This window comes from Exophiala oligosperma, assembly GCF_000835515.1.
Source record: "Exophiala oligosperma strain CBS 72588 unplaced genomic scaffold supercont1.3, whole genome shotgun sequence".
Classification (NCBI taxonomy): Eukaryota; Fungi; Ascomycota; class Eurotiomycetes; order Chaetothyriales; family Herpotrichiellaceae; genus Exophiala; species Exophiala oligosperma.
The window spans coordinates 921493-941727 of record NW_015622820.1 but is presented as its reverse complement, the minus strand read 5'-3'; the positions used below and the strand labels follow the sequence as shown (position 1 = coordinate 941727).

The window sequence follows — 20235 nt, the reverse complement described above, 5'->3', positions numbered from 1 at the left end:
TTTCCAAAACACAAATATTCATCCATTCAAGATATTAAAGGTTTATAATAAAATCATGGTAGAAAACCCCCTCCCCTCACGAGAAGTAGAATCTTAGCAAGAAGGAAATGAAGAGAAAACCTTCATGTGGTGCTGTTCCCACCGGCGCTCGTCAAAAAGGTGAAAGGTGCCGAGTTCACAAAGCTACTGCCCATGTTGCCCACCCTCGTCTCGGGATTGACGTCCAACAACTGCAACACCTTGACGGGGGTGTTGTTGTTCGACAGGTTCATACTGGGCAGGTCGACCCAGAAGAACATGGGCAGGGTGGAACTTTCGTAGTAGTACCGCAGTGCCTGGGTGTCGCTGTACGTCCGCCACAGGGTCGAGGCCACGTTGGGTTGACCCGGCAGGGAAGGCGAAAAGGGGACGCTGACGGCGCGGATCATCGACGCCGCCACGGCGACGGCCTGCTCCGGGTCGTTGACCTCGACCGTCACGTTGTTGTAGTAGGACAGACGGGCGAACCGGTCGGCGGGGCGGCGCGTGCCCGGCAGCGACTGGTTCCCGATGGGCAGCCAGTAGGCGTTGATGGCGAGCTGTTGGTCGTAAGGCGGTTGGTTCGTCATGACGGTGTACTGCTTGCCGTGGTGGATGGTCAAGACGCCGTCGAGGTACTCCATGATCAGGTTGTCGCCCGAGGCGTCGGCCAGGCTGACGTGGCCCACCGAGGGCGTGCCGGGGATGACCTCGGTGCTGACGATCTGGAACTTCCCGCGCCCGCTGGCGGTGTAGAGGTCCTTGACAGCCTCGTCCACGGTGGCGTAGTTGTCGAGAAAGTATTGGAGCCACGCCCCGACCGAGAGACCGGGGATGGATTCGTCACGTTGGCCGTAGTTGCTGTCGGAGAGGTACAGAAAGTTGCCCGTCAGGCCTTGCGAGTTCATCCCGTCGACCGTGGCCTGGTAGTACATTGCCGTCACGACCGAGCCGTACTTGGAGGTCCAGTTCAGAGAGTTGGTTCCGACGTTGCCGTTTCGTTGCATCCCAGGTGGGAAGGCCCAGATGCTGGCGTTGGTGGTCATGAACCAATCCATGGACCTCCCCACGATCATCCGGTTGTTGTCATTGGGGCCGCTGTTGTAGGTGACTCGAGAGCATGCCCACGTCTGCGCCACGAGGCTGCCAATGAGGACGGAAAGGGTAAAGGACAAAGAAGACAGCATCATTTTTTAATTTTGTTTTGTGCGACCTTGTGAAATAAAAAAAAGGGGGACGATTTAAACGAGAGACAAGATGAGTTGTTGAGATATGCAAGTAACACCGACCCGACAGGATACCACCTCATATATACCTCTTCCCCCGGACTACAGGTTCGTCGAGTACCCAGTACAATGCTCTCACATTGTTGATACCTGGGATAGAAACTTCATCACGCCACGACAACCGTCGTGGTTCTCGTGGTGAAGGTTTTGGCGGTGCAAGGGTTACCTGGGAATATCAAACCTTGATGAAGCATTGAAGCTGTACGGGCGAATCAACTATATCGTGATCAAATTTAAGTAGAATCCTGAGTTCTTAATTCTCGTATTCGTGAGTTGATGAACTCTTTCTGGACGAGGCCACGTCTTATGCGTGGTGAAAAACCGAGTATGAAGAAAAGCTAGGAGTGTAGTTGTTGGTTTCCCTGCCAATGTGTGATCCGAGCGCAGCATTGAGGTTGTCAAAGAATTGTCTGCTCGGTCACCGTGCGTCTTTTCGCCGCTTTTTAAGCGAGTAAAAAGGAGACGAAGCTGGTCAAAGCGCGGTGAGACATACCGAACCCTGAAAGCAAATCTTCTTGGAACTACAGTTCCAAGACTGATGCCCTTGGCCCTGGAACTCGGCATAGCCAAATATCGAATATGAACGTCGGGTCGAGGGAGGAATCCAGAAGCAATGCTCAGACCTCTTGAACTGGATGCATTCTGCGTCTAAGCCACTTTAGAAGGTGCTTGGAGAAGAGCATCCTGTTACCCTGGCGTTGATAGATGCCGAAGAGCGGGAATTGTTAAAGATAAGAGACGAGCAGAGGTAGAAGTCTTATGTTCAATGGTTTACAATCTTGAGCAGGGTGAAGGTGTCAATTGATAAAAATGCAGTTGAAATCGACTTTCGAGGGTCTTCACTAAGGTCTTGCTGCTTTAAGACCACTTCGATGTGTAGACACGTCTGGGTATCTAGTTTGAGGTCTTCATCACAAATCAAGGGCCTATAGAATCCCATTGGACACCCTTACGTTCACCAAGTCTGCATAGCATAGAGAGAGACCTGGTCAAGAGAAATCATTACTGAGTAACAGGAACCCAAAAAGAAGATTAAATTGTATTCCTTTACTCCTTAACTGGAACGCGGGGAAACGTACCAAACTTGCATCTACCTGGATATGAATTACTTTGCTTCATCCAATCAATATCCAACAGTCGCCCAATGTCATTCGTATTCGGACCGACTAGATCCTGCTACAGATATTCAGGCTCCCATCAGATTGCAAAACGTAAAAACAGGCTCTTATTTACATCAGACTCTTCAATACCGGGCCGAAGAAGAATTCAGAATCAAGTCCATTTCTGCCGTCAAACTCCAGCTCCAGGTCTAGCACTGCCTCGACATTTTGTTTCTGTCTCTCTTGCTCAAGACTACAGAAGAAGAAATCTTCCAGACGTAATGGCAAGCAAACCATCACAACGATCCAAGGCTGACCTGTACAACCCCGATCCCAATTGGACAGCATTCGCCGAAAAGAATGGATACCAAAGTCCGGCTTCACCATTCGTTTTAGATGTTGAAGGTGACCGGGCAGCTGAGGTGATCCGCGAAGCCGAATTTACCAAACAATATCCATTGTCGTCCTTTGGTTACAATTCGGTCTTGACCAATGTCACTGTCCGCGACGGCGCTTCCATCAGCGTCAAAATATCTTATCCCAAATTCCTTGCGGCCGAGTCCGACAAGAAACAAAAGTTGCCGGTGCTTTTTGTGACTCACGGTGGAAGTTGGATCCAAGGTTCTCACACGACCGAAGAAGCCTGGTTCTTGTGGCCACTTTATGAGCACTTCAATTTCTTGATTGTGAGCGTCGAATATCGACTCGCGCCAGAACATGCTTTCCCGGTATGGATGGACGATAGTTGGGACGTGCTAGAACAACTGCTCTCTAGTCCTGAGAAATTCTTCTCGTCGGCGGTCACCACTGGTTCTGGCTCTGGAGATTCCGCGGCGGGCCTGAAAAATGTACATCCAGATCTCGGCAGGGTCATTCTAGCGGGGTCCTCTGCCGGAGGGGGCACGGCAGCCTATCTCTCTCAGACGTGCCGGGATCGAGGATTCTCGGTGTACGGCGTGATTCTCAATATCCCCCTTGTGTGCGACTATCGTCACCTACCCGTAGATTGTCGACTCAGTTACGAACAGGCCACGACAAACTCCCGACTGTGTTCCGGTGAGATGCGTGCCAGTTGGGATCTGGTGCGCCCTGTCACACCGACTCAGAAAATCGACGACCCAAAAGCGAGTCCGTTGCTGTGTAACCTCAAGGGCCTACCAAAACACTTGGTCTTCGTCGCGGGCCATGACCCCTTGCGGGACGAAGCTCTCAAGTACGTCGAGATTCTGGAAGATGAGGGTGTCGATGTCCAACTGTTCACCTACCCCGGCGTTCCTCATGGGTTCGCTGCTTACTGGGAATTGGACGCGTCGAAAAAGTTTGCAGAAGATTTGCGGCGAGGTTTGAAAGGATGGATTGGTTGAGTGACTAGAGCGAAGGGGACGGCCCATTTGAATACCATACCAGTATTTGGGTTTGAAACAATTCATCTCGAATTACTACTCTTGACAGATTTCGACACGTTCATACCTCGGTCATTTGTTTACTTTTGTCAATTGGCTTTTTGCTTTGCTGGCTGCCCAACCCTGTCACCAGCCCTACCATGACTGCTTGACTGATCTCATCAATTTTATCGTCTCAAACCTACAAATCTTCCTGCGCTGGAAAACAAATTCCCACTACTCTGTTGCGCCGCTCCTTTTCCCATATCCGATGTCTTTTGGGCCGCTTGAGATCCTTGAGATGTAGTCGTCCCGGCAACACTATTTCCAGCATCGACCGCCTTTTCGGCTCCCTGATGACCAGCTCTAGAAGACACAGTTTTGCCCGCCCCCGCCGGCAACTGGGATAATCTTGCACCTATCGATTCGGCAGAGGGCACGTCTGGTTCTCCAACACCTGCCGACGGAGACTTGACGCCAGATGTTTGTTGTTGACTTGTCCTCCGCGGACCCAGCTTCGGCGGCCGCTTTTGAGTCTTGCCCGAAATCTCCTTGACCAGGTTCGGGGTCGGGACTGACGTCGGGGGGGACTTGACTCCCGATGAAACCCGCTCGAGTTTAGCAGGAGGAGATCTCAAACCTGACGACACCCTCTCGAGTTTCGCAGGTGGTGATTTCAGATCCGACGGTGTCCTCTCTAGTTTGACGGGTGGTGACTTCAGACCTGACGGTGTCCGCTCCAGTTTTCCAGAGGGCAATCTATCCAGTTTGGGCGGCCGTCTTGACTTCACTTCTGTTTCCGACGACTTCTTATCAGGTTTCGGTCTCTCGACCACGGCATTCTTGGATGACGGCGATGCGCTTTTGTTCTCAAGTTTTGGGGGTACCTTCTTTTCACCGCCGCCGCCACCTCCACCAAAGCCGAGACGAGGGAGACTGGGAAGATATGAAGCTGCTCGAGACGTATATGATGTCTGATCTGTCTTGGTAGGGGTTTCCTGGGCTTGGGATGTTATCGATTTCGTTGCCGCATCATCTTTGGTGCTGTCCGTCACCGTGTCCATGCCTTTCTGGGCCGACTGTGCAGTGGCCTTTGCAGCTCCTTGTGCCTGGCTTGTGGCGGTCTTGCCTGAGTCACCGGCTTTGGCGGCACCAGTGTCTACACCCTTTTGAAGAGTCTGAGTCGTGTTTTGTGCCGCTGTCCCCACTGCGCCCGTGACATCCCCAGTCTTGTCCTTGATGGGTTGTGGCGTGCGGTCTTTGGCTTGATGGATGATTGGAGCGTCTCTGGCCGCTCTTCTCGAAGACTTCACGGCCGGGTTGTCTTTCGGATTGAGAGTGTTTTTCACAGTAGGCGTCACCACGTCGGATACTGCCCCAGTTGCTCCTTTGGCTGCAGAGGTGGTGGTGTCGGTCGTAGCAGACGCTGAAGCCGTGGCCTTTCCGAGTGGTCTCTTGGCGTCTTTCTGATCGCCACGGCTTGCCCGCAAAGAGGAGAGGTAAGATGAGGCTTGTGAGATGTAGCCTTGTCCTTGATCTGTTGCACCCTGCGTTGTCTTGCCTACCTTACTCGTCGTCTTCTTCTTCGTGTCGACGGGGCTATTCTGTGGAGCAGCAATTCCAGCCGTGGTCGACTTGCTCGTATACGGCATACTGGGCAAGCTCCTATACAACCGTGTCGTAAGTGGTTCCGCCGTTGTCCCTTGTGTGTTCTTCATCGCCTGACCAGCAGCAGCACCCTCCGCCGCCGCTGATGAATCCTTGGCCACCTTCTGCGTATTTCCGGCGGTCTTGTCCATGTCCTTGCTCGCATCTTTCGCGCTCGACATCTGTGGCAAGTAAAAGTATTCAATCGCTCGACTCACGAGACTTGTCTTCGTCTGATCTTGCACCTTCTTCTCCAACTCATTCGCCTCGTCTTCAGCTTCGGCCTCCTGATCCTCTTTACCGCCACGAAGACTCTGCCTTCTTATCATCCAACGCCGTTGGTTCTCGAGGCTTTCCTTCTTTTCTCGCTTCTCCATCTCGATCAACGCCTCCTTCTCCCTTTCGACGGCATCCATGTCGATATCTTCGAACCCGATCCTCTTCAAAATGGCCCCGATGAGATAGCGGTATCGCTGATGACTGCTCACGTCCTCGCTCACGTCGAAATTCTCGACCCCACTGAGAGCCTCGATCTTTTGCAAGCCCGCCACGCCATACTGTACGGCACTCGTCCGATACATGAAGCCTAGCACGTAATCGTTGACGCTGAAGACGTTGACGAGACGCCCTGCGACCGCACTCCGCAACACACGCCAGTCGCTCGTATCACTCGGCGTCGGACTACCGATGAGCACGGCATTCTCCACGACGCCAAACGCGCCGCGCTTCGCCAGGCTCATGAGACAGGTGTACACGACCCTGGCACCGAGACTGTACCCGACCAAAGTCACGGGCCGCTCTCCTTGTGCCCTCTTGACCAACGCGTCCGCGAGGACCTCGCCGGCCTTGTCCGCGCGACTCTTTGCCACGCTGAACGGGTTGTCTATGACTCTGGCCACCTTCATCAGCGCGACGGGCCACATGGCGCCGGCGAGGTCAGCAAATATGGTCCTCTTGACCACCTCCTTCTGCGCGTACCCCCACGCGGCCGACTGGACGACACCGTTCATCGCGTTGCCCAGGTTCAAAAGGGCCTCAAGTTCCCATTTCAGGGCAAAAGCCTCGCTGCCGACACCCAGCACGCACCACGGCTTGACCACCTCTTCCTTTTCGGTCAGCCATCCGCTCACACCGATGGTGACTCTCAACTTGTGATCGTGCGTGGCTTGTTCGACATCTTTGCTATCTTCATTCTGCTTCTTCTTCATCGGCGCCGTCTTCTCCTCTTCGTCGTCGTCACTTCGTTTCTCATTATCATTGTCGCGATCATTGTCATCATGTTTTCCGTGAACGGGTAGGAATCGAAAATCCTCAACCTCCCTCGCATACTGGTCCATCATCTGACCCGTCATGCGCCCTCCGTACGCGCCAAATAGACCACCCACGAGCACCGTACTGCCCGCCACACTCCCCAAGTAGGCCGCGGCGGAAGTGGCGCCCAAGCCCAGTCCACCCATGACCGACCCCACGCCGGCCGCGACCAGAGGTGCGGCGAGGCCTCCACTGACTCCCAGGATTGCGGCGCCGGCCGCCGTGGCGATGGCGACCTTCCTCCGCCTCGCTTCCCTGTTGGCCTCGATCTTGGCTCTCATGGCCTCGTCTGCCGAGGTCGACATTTCCATTTCCCTCGCGTGCTCCAGCAGGCCCCTGGCCGTGGTGTACTCGTCCTGCTCGAACGTCTTGAGCGGGAGCTTCAGCGACCGGGTCAGGTTGAGCATCAACACGCGCGAAAAGGCGTTGTAGTGTTCGAGGCTGATGAGCAGGAGGAGGACCGAGTGGAGGATCAACGTGCGTTCCTTCATGCTCATCTTGGTCAATGGCGATTTGGCACCCGGGTAGAGGTCTTTGAATTTCAACGCCACAGTTTTGGTGTTGTTGTTGTTGTTGTTGTTGTTGTCGTTCTTGCTCGACTCTGGCTCCTTGGCGGCAACTTTCTGTCCCTTGACCACGTCGCCCGGTGTTCTTGGAGTCGATGATTCCACACCGTCTTCAGAAGTCTGAGTGATCTGCTTCTTCGCCTTTCCTGGGCTCGTGTTCACGACCTCCCCGACGCGCATGATGACTTGTTCGCGCCACTCGTCAAACGACTTGAGAGCGTCCCTCTTCAGTGCCTTCGCTTCAACCCTCGCGAGATCCTTGTCCGCTTCGTCCTTGAGTCTGCGCTCACGGTCGCACGCAGACACGTCGGCGTGTGGGTCCGCGGCCATGATTTTCTCGTCCTCGCTCATCCCTTCGCGCAACAGGGCCTTGTCCAGCCCGGCTGTCGAGTCGAAGTTGTCTTGGATCAGTTTGCGCATGGACTCGGTCAGTTTGGCCAGTAGCAAAGTCAGATCGGCCCGTTGGTTCTTGTCCAGGATGGTTGTCAGGTCGATTCCATCGTTGCCGTCGCTGGACTCTCGACCATTTTGTTGCTGGTCCTCTGACATCTTGCTTGCTCCTGTCCTGACTGATATTCCCGATTTCTTGTACCTTGTAACTGCTCGATATTCCCTCCGAGACCGATTTGGCCTACAGAGTACTCGCACCCGCCGTCTGGAAGTCCCTGAGAGTGGCAGCCTCGTGTCCGCACCGACGGAGCGCCACCAGAACTCTCTTTGAGTTATCAGCAACGACAACAAACACCACTCCGTGAGCCAACCACTAAAATGAAATAATATGAAAAAAGGCGTGGGAGAAAAAAAGGGAGAGACGAGGTGTGGCGGTGCAATCAATTGTACTCGCACGAGGGGGGAAATACGAAATGCTGCATATACATGACGTAGGGATGGCGGGTGTGTTCAAGGGTGTCCCCTGTAATCCCTGTCAACAACGCCCAAGTCCCTTTGTGCCAAATCCCCAAAAACCTGGAAAATAACACATAGCAAAAGGTAAAAAAGCCAGTAAGAAAAAAAGGAAAGCTCATCGTACTCTGCATGCAATTGGTGGTATCTCAATAATTTCATTTCATTCGTCTTTTGGGCCATGGATACATTGCAAGAAAGGTCCAGGAGGCTTTCTTAAAGGCAAAGCGTGACAAACATATACAGCATTATGCTGCATCGTCCTGTCCAGCCAGGGCTTTGTTTATGTCAAAAACACCAAGGCGCCAATTCACCTGATGATGCATTTGCCAGGAATCATGCACAAGGTCTGCTCAAAGAATAGTTCCGAATCTGATTAAGAGTCCATCGTCAGTAGGGGCACAATTTTTGACAAAGCTGTGAAAGTACTAACCCAAATGTCTGTTTAATACTGCGCACATAATATCCCTCCCAGTTCCGTTGGACCACCTCTTCTTGTCCCACGGGAACTCCAGTCCAGGTGACTCGCATATTGGTCACTCGGTCGACATCGTTCTGGTCAAAGAATATCTCTTGCGTACTCATATGCCCTTCCGGCCATTGTGCTAGTCTCCACTTTTGCACAATCTTCTTCGGAGGTTCGAGCGTTACAAATTCTCCCGAGACGTTGCCATCGAAAATGGCAAATTTGGCACCTGGTTTGGCACCTTCGAACAGTCGGGGAGGGGCTCGAGTGAACGCCGCTAGACGTTGGGGATCGGTAAATGTCTGGAACATCTCTTCTGCTGTTGTTCGGAACTCATCCGTGGCCGTTACAGTGGTGGTGTTGACAGAGGATTTGCCGGTGGTGGTTGTGGTCGTGGTGTTAGAGGGAAGAGGGGTTCGTTCTCTCTCGGGGTGCCATGTCGGTGTTGCGAAACCGCTCGAGGGATTGGAACCAGGGGTGTGTTGTAGATCCTTTCCGTGCTCTTTAATCAAGGCAGGTCCGAGGCTTGAAAAGACCTTTCGGAGTTCCGGGGTGAGTTTCGACCTTACTAGATCTTTGACTGGTTGTTTCTCTTTCGTTTCCGAGTAAATGTCTATCTCGAACTGTTCGAGGAGTCAGCGGCGCCGAACCGTTGGAGAAGACGGGGAGACAAGAACATACAACGTACTCGTCTGGTTCCGTGTCGTATGCGCACTCCGGAACCCGAATGCTACCACTGACGTCTGTACCGTCCGATGTCTTGCCTGCGCCCGTAGTTAGGTATCGTGATTTCCCAAAGGCTCTCTGAGAATTCATACCTTCATATTCAAGTTGTAATACAACATCGAATATCGTTATGACTTTGCCCTTTCTCTGGCTCACCTCGACATCACCGTCCATGGACACCAATTTCGTGATCTGGGCGGAAACGCCATCTTGTTCTGCCGAAACTTTCTTGCTTTCTGTCTCTATATAGTCCTTGGCCCATTGTCCAGCATCTTTCATCACCCAGTGCCAGTTGTTTGGGTTGTGGAGAACCATGGGGGAATGTTTGTAGTGAGGTAGAAGGAGAATCGAGCAGAGAAAAGTGTCTAGAGAGCAGGTCGATCTATGAAGACCTGGAGTTTTCGGGAGCTATATTTTGCGACAGGTCAGTGAACGAGTTCGCAAGGTTGCTGAAGAAAGACCAATATGTGGTGGACAAGGAAATTTCAGATTGTAGGCTTATTGCCATGTAAAAGCTGATCCGCATTTAAAGAGTACAAGTCTTCTCAGACTGGTGCCAGCTGGAGTCTCATCATGTATGTACCTGGTGTAGGTAAGGGAAAGAAGGGACAACTACAAACATACCTTCTTGTGCGCAAGGATGCAGAGTAAATGAGAGTCAGTATTCGGTTCTTGCGTTCACTTCGTGAGAATCGTAGCAATCGTGAGAAAGGTTTCAATAATGTTACAAGGAACGGGCATTTTCACCATCACCGAAACATCTAGAAATTGATTGAAGCCATTTCGGTACTTTGCCAAGAAGTCTCCGAAAGTATTGAGAAGATCCGCCGCGATATCACGTGCGATCAATACTCGAGCCTCCAAAAGTACGAGTACGAGTACGAGTACGGAGCACTTTGCTAACACCCTCGAAATGAAGATTGTAATGTATTGAGTGTATAGCTCGCACACTCCAATAGACAATGACCAAATCCTCGGTTGGCTGTTGAGTGACCTGTACCTGGACGAGTCGATCCGAAACACTATTTCAAATAAACAAAAACAAAAAACGACGCATCAATGCGAAAGTAGGTCCATCACCATCAACTCTTGACGGATGAGATCGAGGGAGATGTATCATTTTTGAGTGTGCGGAGTATGGGGTAGAACATTCTCTTCTTACCTCGATTTAACATGATGCTACTCCGTAAGTAAATGTCTCTTTCCGAAGACCTGTAAAAAGGTGCTCGGTACGGAACAAGGTACAGAGTACAGCTCGGAGGAGTATTCGTAGATACTGGACTCCGTACCTACCTACCTCGCCTTATCTGAGTGGTTACCATTAATTAGTCCTTTTACGTACCTAGGCAGGTATGTACTTGTATCACTCTGGAGTCTTGTCCTCTATTCCGCACTCCATATCATACCTTAGTAATGGAAGAGGGGAGGGATTTACCCCGGGTGCTCGGAGCAATTCATTTCTTGTGGGTACTTTTTCCTTGTACCATAGTATGTTCCCGGAATATATTGACAAGTAGAAGGGTACTCTCTCTACTGCATCCACCCCCGCCCCGACCTCCGAAACATACTGTACTCGTACTCCTTCCCCTAGTGTGTAAAGGCGACCGGACCTCCACTTCCATTCTCTCTCTCAACTAAGAAAAAACGGGACCTCCACAAGTTTTGTGAGTTATCCCGTAGCATGTCAGCCCAAGGTAAACATATCCCCCCGGTGTCCGGCAACCCGTCTCGAAAAGAGTCATCACATCATACTCCGTACATACGGGGAACTCAGTAAGAACTTATTTTGGGTAGGTAAGAATATCAACTCATATGGGGCAAGGAAAAACAAATCTACAACTCCGAAACCTTCTCTCTCTCCCTCTCTCTCTCTCTCTCTTTTGCGAGAATACAGAATACTTATCTACCAAGATATATTACCCTCCCATTTGCTATTATTTCCCTCCCCTGCCCTACTCCATTTAGTAATACTTACCTACTATTCCTCCTCCAGGTATATATATAAGTTGGTATTCGCAAGTTCTCAAGAAACCCTCCTTCCCCCCCCGGCATATTCATACCGAACGACCGGCCTATTCCACAACCGACAAGATACACCGTTCAAAGTAACTGTTTTAAACGATGTCTAACAACAGCCACCACCAACACCAATTATATCATAATATTTACTCGTTGTGTTCCATACAAGTGAGGTATACCATTGCCATTGCCAGTAAACCTCGTGATGGTTTACCACCGATGCAATTCCAAGAGGTCGAGGTCGACCTATTCAACGATGGACAGTTGGATGAACACTTTTTGACCAAGGTCAATCGTAAGGGACAGGTAAGAGTCTTTCCTCCAGTTCCAAGTCTTCGGTGTAATTTGTGTCAGTCGGCTGGGTCATTGTTTGCCTTCATCTTTTGCTGTTCGTTTTGCTTTGTACCGCTTACAACTACCGTATATCTCAATGCTAACTCATACATTCATTGTTTGGTTTTACACAGGTCCCAGCACTCACTGCTCCCACACTCGATAAACCCATGGCCGACAGTTTGGAAATCACCCATTATCTAATCGAGCACTATCCAGATTTGACACCAAAGGAACACAAGGACGAGAGTCTGAGACTACTCAGGGCAGTACACGCATTGAACTATTTCGCCCTTTCCTTCCCCGACCGTCCGCACGTCGTCGCAGGTTTCGTCAAGTCTATCAATGACCGACTTGCGAGGGACGACATCAGCGATGAATACAGAAGTGCCCTGGAATACAAGTTATCAGTGTGAGTTTTAATTTCCCCCTTTCCCAAACTCAGGTCACAAAGTTCCGACTTACACGATTTCTTTCCTTGCTTTGCTACAGTACCAATGCCGAGAAAGTCGAGGGCATCAGGCCAGAAGCGGTTCGTGCCAACGAAGAAGCTGCACGCAATCTCATGAAAACGTGTGAAGCGCTTCTCTCCGAAGATGCACCTTGGCTATTTGGATCCAGCCGACCAACGGTTCTAGATGCCCATTTGATCATCGTGCTGGGTCGGTTGCAGGATGTGGGAAGGACCGCTGTCGTACCTGACCGCCTGCAAAGATACGCTGACATGGCGTTTGCTACCCCGGAGCTACAGAGTGTCATGCAGGGAAGGAGAACTATGGTTCCAAAGTCTGGGTCCACTTAAATTCTTCTGTGTAAGCAAGAGGACGTCTCCGAAGGTAGATAGTGCCGAGCAGAGAGAGGTGAAGATGTCGCTTATCCCTGGGTACAGGTAGATGAAGAACGTGATCTGATCAATCAAACAAGGGTTTATTACCATCGAGCCATTGACTTGAATCTTGCTGTTTTGAAAATTCGTCTCGCGGTTCACCCAACGAAAGGCCCAGAGAAGATTCCATCCAGATAGGTCGATACTTCTTCTATCATTTCATTGTCCGTTGGGAAGTTGAAACAGGTCAAACCACCAAAGTTTCCCGGTTCCTCCGAGAACATGTCGCTCCACATTGCAGCGTCGTTCAACGACGTGTCTATCTGCACGGTGGAATCTTTTGACCACTGACCATTAACAGCGAAGCTTGCGGTGGCGCTACTGGTATTCGTCACGAGCATCGGATCAGTCGTTGTTGGACCGAACCCTCGTCGTCCTGCTGTCTCGGATATCATTTGAAACTCCGATCCATGCGCATGAGCATGCTCTTCCTCTATACCTATCTCCATCTCCTCCGGCGGCAAGGGTTGTTGGACTATGACAGGGTTATTTTGGGAAGAGATGGCAGCTACAGACTCCTTGTTACCTGATATCACTGGCCTATTTCGCCCACTGGCCCCTTTATGCGTCAGGCCATTCAGTCTCGACACATCAGAAGTACGATTCTCGCCATCCGCGGCTGATGAGCCAGGGCGTTGTGGTGTGGTGGACTTTTCTGGTGGCACAGGCGCCAGTGTCAAGACTCGTTGATTATCCATTCCTTGCCTCGAAAGGTGTATCAATTTCTTCAGTTGAGCTTCGAGAATGTCAAGACAGTGCAATGGCACTTCAGACATTGACCAATACTCGACCCATTGCTTGTGTACGGCTTTCAACAACTCAAATCTTGACCGTATGACCCCCCTTTGCGCCTCGTTGACCGTCAACTCGTGCTGAAGAAGCTGCACGGTTGCCGCCATCCATGCAGCATGAGCAATAAAAGGGTTGACATACTGGATATGCGCCTCGTGGCTGTTGAAAAGCAGGTTGAAGACGGCGTGTGAGGCCCGGAAGTATCTGTCTAGCATCTGGCCTCTGCCCCCCTGGTCTCCTTGGCTTCTCAGGCCTATTTCTTGGGCCTTTCGAAGGAGGGTCACGATACCACTTTCGAAGATTGTGTGCTTCAGCGTCATCAGTTTTGCCACCTCTTGCATCAAGGCCAACTCATATATCGAGCCCTGTGCGCAAATTGTCGAAGTGCGTTCTCCTTGCCCATGGCGTAACGTATCGAAATCCAGGTATTGGCCTCTGTATTTGTATTTCGAAGGTATGCTGATGGCACTGAGCTGGATTGCGTTCATCAATCGCTCAAGGTAAGCTCGGTTGTCGTTTGGATATTGTTCCCCGCCCAACGTAGGTGCTTTTGAGACAGCGCCACTCCAATTGCCTGTCTGCGAAGAGAACGCATGTCCTTCTGCCATCAAGGAATTGAGTACAATGAACCATGCCTTTGCTGACTCGTTTCCGCTCGCTTGAAGATCTCGAGATCGGGATACAGGGTCTGAGTGTAGATAGCAACTCTTTTGTGGTCGCGATTGAAACCAATTTTCGTCCGGGGAGGGCAGCCAGACCTGAGTATAGCTCCAAGAGATCGTGCACGGAAGGCGGTATAGGACAGAAGCGAAAACATCCATTTCCCATATGGCCCACCAGGTGCGGCGACGCTCTTCGTCTTCGCACCATCGCTCTGGCGCCTGTTCGCTGGATTCGAACTCTCTGCTCCTGTCGATGGTATGGAGCCCCAATTCGTAGGCTATGCGTATGCAAAGGCCCATGGAGCGCCAGGCACGCCCTCGGACGCTCCGAATCAACAACCAGTGAGTCACCAGGACCAGAGCCTGAAGCACACACAAGGGGGGTGGATCGTCACCACATTCCACAATGGCCTTGTCGACGTGACAAACAGCCAGGTCATTGTATTGTGATGAAGATAGACCTACGTTCACCTCGGTGGTGAAGGCATTGTTCCCATTGCCGTGTTCTATCCACTTTTGTGAAAATGTGAATATCGCAGTCAGTAGCGCCTTCAACTGTACATAACTGCTAATCTTGCGAAGATCCTCGCGAAATGTCGATTCCCGGAAAAGGCGAAATGCAGTGAACGTCATGAAGAAAATGCTAAACCTATCATGAATTCAAACGGTGCGGTCAGCATTGTATGTCTCCTAATGAGCAGGCGCAAAGTAATCTCAGGGGCTTTCCTTCCAGGCACGGTGGCAGAGTTGCTCGAAGGAAAGGTAAGTGCGCTCAGCAGCAGAGGTGTACTCACATATTCCTCATGGCGTCTTCTGATACTCCTAAAGTACGACAGACATACATCAGAAGCTCCTCTTCGGCACCGGTGTTGTCGAGATGGGTCAGCACCGCATTTGAGCGGACAGGGGGGCGATCCTCGTGCGACGGGTGAATCAGGTAGGAAATGGTCTGAATGTCATCGCGGTCCGACTGGACATCCGTGGTCGTGTTTGTAGCGCACCGTGTGATCGGCGATGTGACATCGTCGGCGTGCTGCTGCTGCTGCTGCTGGCCCGGCGTGCTCTGAATAGAGGGTGCGATACTGTCACGCTTTGGGACACTGGTGCTCTGGGTAGTAGTTCCATTGTCCTTGGCCGTGGATATTGATGATGCCGTCGGCGCGCCGCAACGCTCTTTCCTCTGACCCGACGACACGTTGGGTCGCGACCCTCTACGAACGCTGCCAACCTTGGGACCAGGCTTCTTCACCCCGTCTGGATATTTGCACTGGTGTCCTCCGACCTGACATTGGGAGCAATGGGCAGCTTCTCTGCCACACCGCACCTTGCGCTTTCTACAATTGAAGCAGGCTGTTCTTGCTCGACCGTCGTGAATGTCCGGCATAATTCCCTTTTCTTTCTTCTCTTCCGGGACCACGACAAGGGGGCGCAACAACTCTGCTTCGTGAGAGAGGCGAGTGATTGCCCTTTCCACAAATGACAACCGTCGTCAGTCTGTCGAGAAGAGAATTGTTATCTGGAACACCGCGTAGTTCGGAGCGCGAAGCTCCCCAGACTCCGGGGTGGTAAGTCATGCTCGGGGTTCCCCAGCTCCGTCCTCTCCGTGATAAAGTCTGGAAGCGTGGGACCTCGTCACTCTTCGCCTTCACACGGTGACTATTCGTCCAATCACAATTAGGCCGAGAAAACCGAACAGCCAATGAGAAACATACCGGCGACTTGCAACTAGCTGTACAGGCAATTGAAGTAGATCGAATGCGGGTTGAGATACGGGGAAGAAGACACCCACATTTCACATTCTCTCCCAGAGTCTCCACATCTCGGCTAACTGGATCGTCCGAGGGGAGAAGTTCTGCAAAACCCTTTCTAACCATGTCAAGGCCTACTCTCCACGATTGCGCAACCTCGTTTTCTATGATGTAAGACTAAGAGGCCTCCTTCACGTGCTAACACATGTTCGTGAGACGATATCATCAGGAGTTGGGGGGTCGTTGAAGTGAATCTATCAGGGACCAAAGATGCTTGCTGAGTATTTGGATCATTCCCTTCGCTCATGGTCGAGGAGAACGCAGTTGAGAGCGGTGGCTACCAGTTGCAGCTTTTCTGGCGGTTTCCAGCGCTGTTCATTCCTTAGCGACAGTCACATAGATGTCTAAGAAATAGTTGTTGGTTGTTAAGTACGAAAAGGGTCAAGTACATGCTGCAGAAGTGTCTTATGTTTGAATCATGATCGATTCTTTCTATTCATATATATATATATATATAGGAGGTCAAATGTGACTTACTTCAGTAAGTACAAGTGCCTCAAATTTCGCCCTGGAGAAACTTCCTGATGGCATCCGTCGTCTCTGCCGGTGACTCGAGAGTCCAAAAGTGACCTCCGGGGATGTACTGAACGGTGACCCTTTCTGCGTTGGGAATGTAGTCGCGGGCCTTTTCGTAAAACTCTCGAGGCTGACTCTTGCTGTCGTAGCCCTGCATGATCAGGACCGGGCACCTCCAGGCCTCGAGCAGTCGGTTGCGACGCTGGAGCCATTCTTGTCGGAAGGTGGACGAGTTGAAGTAGCGGGGGACGGCGCGCGTGATTCCCGGGTGCGAGAATTCCTGGATGATTCGTTCCATCTCGTGGGTCGGGATCGGCTTCTTGCCGCTGACCCAGTTGTGAACCCAGACGACGAACTCGGTCGGGTTCTCCATGATGCCCGTCCACGGGGCGTCCCTGAAGATGTCCCCCTGGGGCGCCACCAGAGGGTTGAAGTGGTACAGGTGCTGTTCGCCTCGCAGGTACCTGGTAACGGAGTCCGGGTGGTCGGCGACGATGTAGTCGCCCTGGACCGTGCCGCGGTCGTGGGTGACCAGGTTGAACTTCTGGAGCCCGATAGTCTGGAGCATGCTGTAGAGTTGCCCGGCGGCGCCTTCGTGGCGGTAGTCGCCCGCTCCTTTCTCGGACTGTCCGTAACCCTTCAGGTCCACGGCGATACACCTGTGAGTGGCCGCGAGCGAGGCCATCTGGTGGTGCCATTGGTACCACGCGTCCGGGATCCCGTGCAGGAAGACGACGACTTCCCCATCGGCGCGACCGGTCTCGACGTAGTGCCACTGGACGACTTCGTGGTCTCCCGGTGCAGACACAAAGTGGTGCGTAAACACTTGCCCGTCCAACTCTTCCGTATCGCCTTCCTTGTCGCCAGGTCGAGGCTTGACGTGAGCAAACGAGGCCGTCTCACGCTTGATCTTCTCCTCGTCCGGCATGAACTTTTCGACAATCTTCTGCGCCCTCTCCGGCAACGGGGTGTATTCCAAAGTCGAAGGTTGTGCCATGGTTGCGGACGACTAAAATTCCAGATTGTTGGATCCTAGAGCTGTATCTTCAAGATGAATGATCCTGATCTCAAAAAAGTTCAAGTCCTGGGGAGGCGCTTGTTACTTCATAGAATAACTTCACTCTCCCATACCGTCAAGCATATTTAATGTCCGGTCGCGTGAGAAAAATAAAAGGGTCATCAGTACGGGGTCCTTCCTTGTCCGCAATGTGCTGCGACTATAAGCCCCGCGGGCTTCCGGGTTAAATACCGGGCAAATTGAGGCCTTCGCAGTTTTCGCACAGGAAGGGAAAGTTCCCCCCTCCTGACGCCGAGATTCTGGTATGAGGTTGGACGACATGACGTGAGACGATGCTCCACCCCCGCCGGACCGTTCTGGTCGAATGGCTGACAGTCTTGGTACGGAGTACGAGTACGAGGGGTCTAGATAATGAAGTCTTCCCCCTTCGAAAGGATGCAAAGATGAGCGTAGGATGGCTCGGCCTAATTCAATTGTTCCTGGTGGACTGTGGTATCTTGCCCCAGCCTCTCACGGACCCACGGCACCTTCCTCCGTGGCCTCCGCTTCTGGAACCCCATAATATTATCAAAATTAGTTGGCTAAGAACCAAGTTGATCGAAACATCTCTTGTGCCCTAGTGCCCTACATCCTAGACATATGTCAGCCAGATCGAGGGGAAGTGGTTCGGGCAGATTAACCTACAGAACGTATTATATATCAAGTGTTTGAAAGAAAAATACGATACTCGAATCTCTCCGAAGATGCATCATGCGCATCTACGTAGATCCCCCGGCCTCTCTTGTGTCTTGATATGTGATGTTGATGGCAATATCTGAACCACCTTAAAACCCAGGGAGAGTAGCCTGCAAGACCCTTGTCTTCATGCTTTGCCAATTCACACATAATGATCACAGTCAAAGAACCAGGTGCTGCGATTCAGCTCATACAGCGAACCGCTGTCAATGAGTTTCCAACAATCTTGAAGATATGTGCGTTACTGGTGAGTGCCCAGAACAATTCCCGATCACATGGCTTCAAGTAGAAGGATCAAGCTGAGGTTGGGAGATAGATCTTGCTGATACTGCCGAGCATCGCAATCTACAATGTGACACTCCACCCGCTTGCAAAGGTCCCTGGGCCCAAGTTGTACGCCATGTCGGATCTACCTCACCTTCACAAGCTGGTCACCGGCAGATGGCCATTTGAGTTGAAGAAACTCCACGACAAGTACGGACCAGTTGTTCGCTTTGGCCCAAATGACGTGTCCTTCACCTCGCCCCAGGCGTGGAAAGACATCTACGGATATAGAACGGCCACGAAGAAGATCTTCATGAAAGATCTGCGTCTATACCGTGGAACGCTCACGAGTTCTCCCAACATCCTCATCGCCAACGACGCAGACCACAGCCGGATGCGACGGCTGTTGTCGCACGCGTTTTCCGAAAAGGCTCTTCGCAGTCAAGAGGATCTCATGGAAGTGTACATCGGCAAATTGATCTCTGCGTTGCGAAACCGAGCCGAGAACGGGGTCGGGGGAGGCATTGTCGACATGGCCAAATGGTACAATTTCTTGACTTTTGACGTCCTGGGCGACCTGGCGTTCGGCGAGCCGTTCGGGTGCCTCGACAGCGGCGGCTATCATCCCTGGGTCGAACTCATTTTCCTGGGATTCAAACTGGCTTCGTACATGCAGGCGATCAAGCGGCACCCTTGGTTGATGCCGATCGTAAAGTTGGTCCTGCCGCGCGATCTGATCCGGAAACAATCTGACCATCAGAAGATGAGCTTCGAAAAGGCGAAACAACGCGCCGAGCTCGGCCCCAAGGACCGTCCCGATTTCATGTCCCACGTGCTGCGGGCCAACGATGAGCAGGCAATGACGTTGAACGAGATGGGGGAGAATGCCAACATCCTCATCGTGGCCGGCAGCGAGACCACGGCGACATTGCTCAGCGGAACCACCTTCTGGCTCCTCAAGAACCCAGGGTCCTACAAGAAGTTGAAGGACGAGGTTCGATCTGCTTTCCAAGACGAAAAGGAAATCAACTTGCAAGAAGTGTCGCGGCTTCCGTATCTACTTGCCTGTCTGAAGGAAGGTCTTCGAATGTTTCCCCCTGTCCCATCCGGTCTTCCACGGCTGGTTCCCGAAGGAGGTGCTTTTGTCGATGGGACATGGTTACCAGAAAAGGTATGCCGCTGGCAGAGTCTTGTTGTCCTTTTGAATCTTATGATGCTGACGCACAAAAAGAAATCAGTGTCGGTCCCCCATTGGGCGACGTACCATTCCGCCTCAAACTTCACCCTCCCAGACTCATACATTCCTGAAAGATGGCTTGACGACCCTCGCTTTGCCCATGACAACACCGACGCCTTGCAGCCATTTTCATATGGTCCACGAAACTGCCTGGGCATGAAGTGAGTATCCTTTTGCCCTGGTACTGTACCCTCAATAGGCATGCTAATCTCGTTCACGTAGCTTGGCGTACGCTGAAATGCGACTGGCCCTAGCACGGGTAATTTACAACTTCGACTTTGAGCTTCAGCCCGAGAGCCGTTCGTGGGACAAGGCGGACATCTTTGTTTTCTGGCAAAAGGGTCCCTTGAATGTCAAGATAACACCCCGCAAGCTCTGATTCGGGGTCGAAAGAACTGGGGGCTGTACATGATGAAAACTACTTTGACGTACCTACGTAGCGAGTCGCCATGTAGAGTGAATTGTTAGGGGGCCGACGTGGACATCTGTCACACTGCACGCAGGAATGTTATTCGAGGGAGTGCCATTCGAGGTTATGAATTAAGAAAAGTGGGAACAAA

The 20235-nt window shown here is 51.9% G+C and overlaps 5 protein-coding genes across 6 annotated transcripts; 1 reads left to right on the top strand and 4 right to left on the bottom strand.

Annotated features, from left to right (window-relative positions):
• On the bottom strand, positions 1 to 1280 carry PV06_03152 (uncharacterized protein). Its single transcript, XM_016403911.1, has one exon. It carries the CDS (start codon positions 1206 to 1208, stop codon positions 123 to 125), a length of 1086 nt encoding a protein of 361 aa, XP_016264916.1. The 5' UTR covers positions 1209 to 1280; the 3' UTR covers positions 1 to 122.
• Positions 1281 to 3974: 2694 nt separating this feature from the next.
• PV06_03151 (uncharacterized protein) lies at positions 3975 to 7859 on the bottom strand (the record flags this gene model as incomplete). The annotated part of the gene is made up of 1 exon (XM_016403910.1): positions 3975 to 7859. One exon carries the CDS (start codon positions 7857 to 7859, stop codon positions 3975 to 3977), a length of 3885 nt encoding a protein of 1294 aa, XP_016264915.1.
• A 707-nt stretch (positions 7860 to 8566) lies between these two features.
• On the bottom strand, positions 8567 to 9720 carry PV06_03150 (uncharacterized protein; the record flags this gene model as incomplete). Its single annotated transcript, XM_016403909.1, has 4 exons — positions 8567 to 8585; positions 8647 to 9302; positions 9361 to 9443; positions 9498 to 9720. The coding sequence occupies 4 exons, from the start codon at positions 9718 to 9720 to the stop codon at positions 8567 to 8569; spliced, it is 981 nt and encodes a 326-aa protein (XP_016264914.1).
• Positions 9721 to 10925: 1205 nt separating this feature from the next.
• On the top strand, positions 10926 to 12687 carry PV06_03149. 2 transcript variants are annotated; one of them, XM_016403908.1, is made up of 4 exons: positions 10926 to 11195; positions 11399 to 11730; positions 11892 to 12169; positions 12250 to 12687. In XM_016403908.1, the coding sequence occupies exons 2-4, from the start codon at positions 11527 to 11529 to the stop codon at positions 12557 to 12559; spliced, it is 792 nt and encodes a 263-aa protein (XP_016264913.1). In that variant the 5' UTR covers positions 10926 to 11195; positions 11399 to 11526; the 3' UTR covers positions 12560 to 12687. The 2 variants fall into 2 exon arrangements, with proteins under 2 accessions (XP_016264913.1, XP_016264912.1); XM_016403907.1 differs by having other exon boundaries at positions 10926 to 11730.
• Positions 12688 to 12741: 54 nt separating this feature from the next.
• On the bottom strand, positions 12742 to 15481 carry PV06_03148 (uncharacterized protein; the record flags this gene model as incomplete). The annotated part of the gene is made up of 2 exons (XM_016403906.1): positions 12742 to 14746; positions 14940 to 15481. 2 exons carry the CDS (start codon positions 15479 to 15481, stop codon positions 12742 to 12744), a joined length of 2547 nt encoding a protein of 848 aa, XP_016264911.1.
• Positions 15482 to 20235: the final 4754 nt, after the last annotated feature.

Bases quoted from the DNA above. Each gene is read 5' to 3' on its own strand.
- PV06_03152 (XM_016403911.1), bottom strand. From the start codon at position 1,208: ATGATGCTGTCTTCTTTGTCCTTTACCCTTTCCGTCCTCATTGGCAGC.
- PV06_03149 (XM_016403908.1), top strand. From the start codon at position 11,527: ATGTCTAACAACAGCCACCACCAACACCAATTATATCATAATATTTAC. The intron at 11,731-11,891 runs GTAAGAGTCTTT...GGTTTTACACAG, and splicing joins AGGTCAATCGTAAGGGACAG to GTCCCAGCACTCACTGCTCC. The intron at 12,170-12,249 runs GTGAGTTTTAAT...GCTTTGCTACAG, and splicing joins CTGGAATACAAGTTATCAGT to TACCAATGCCGAGAAAGTCG.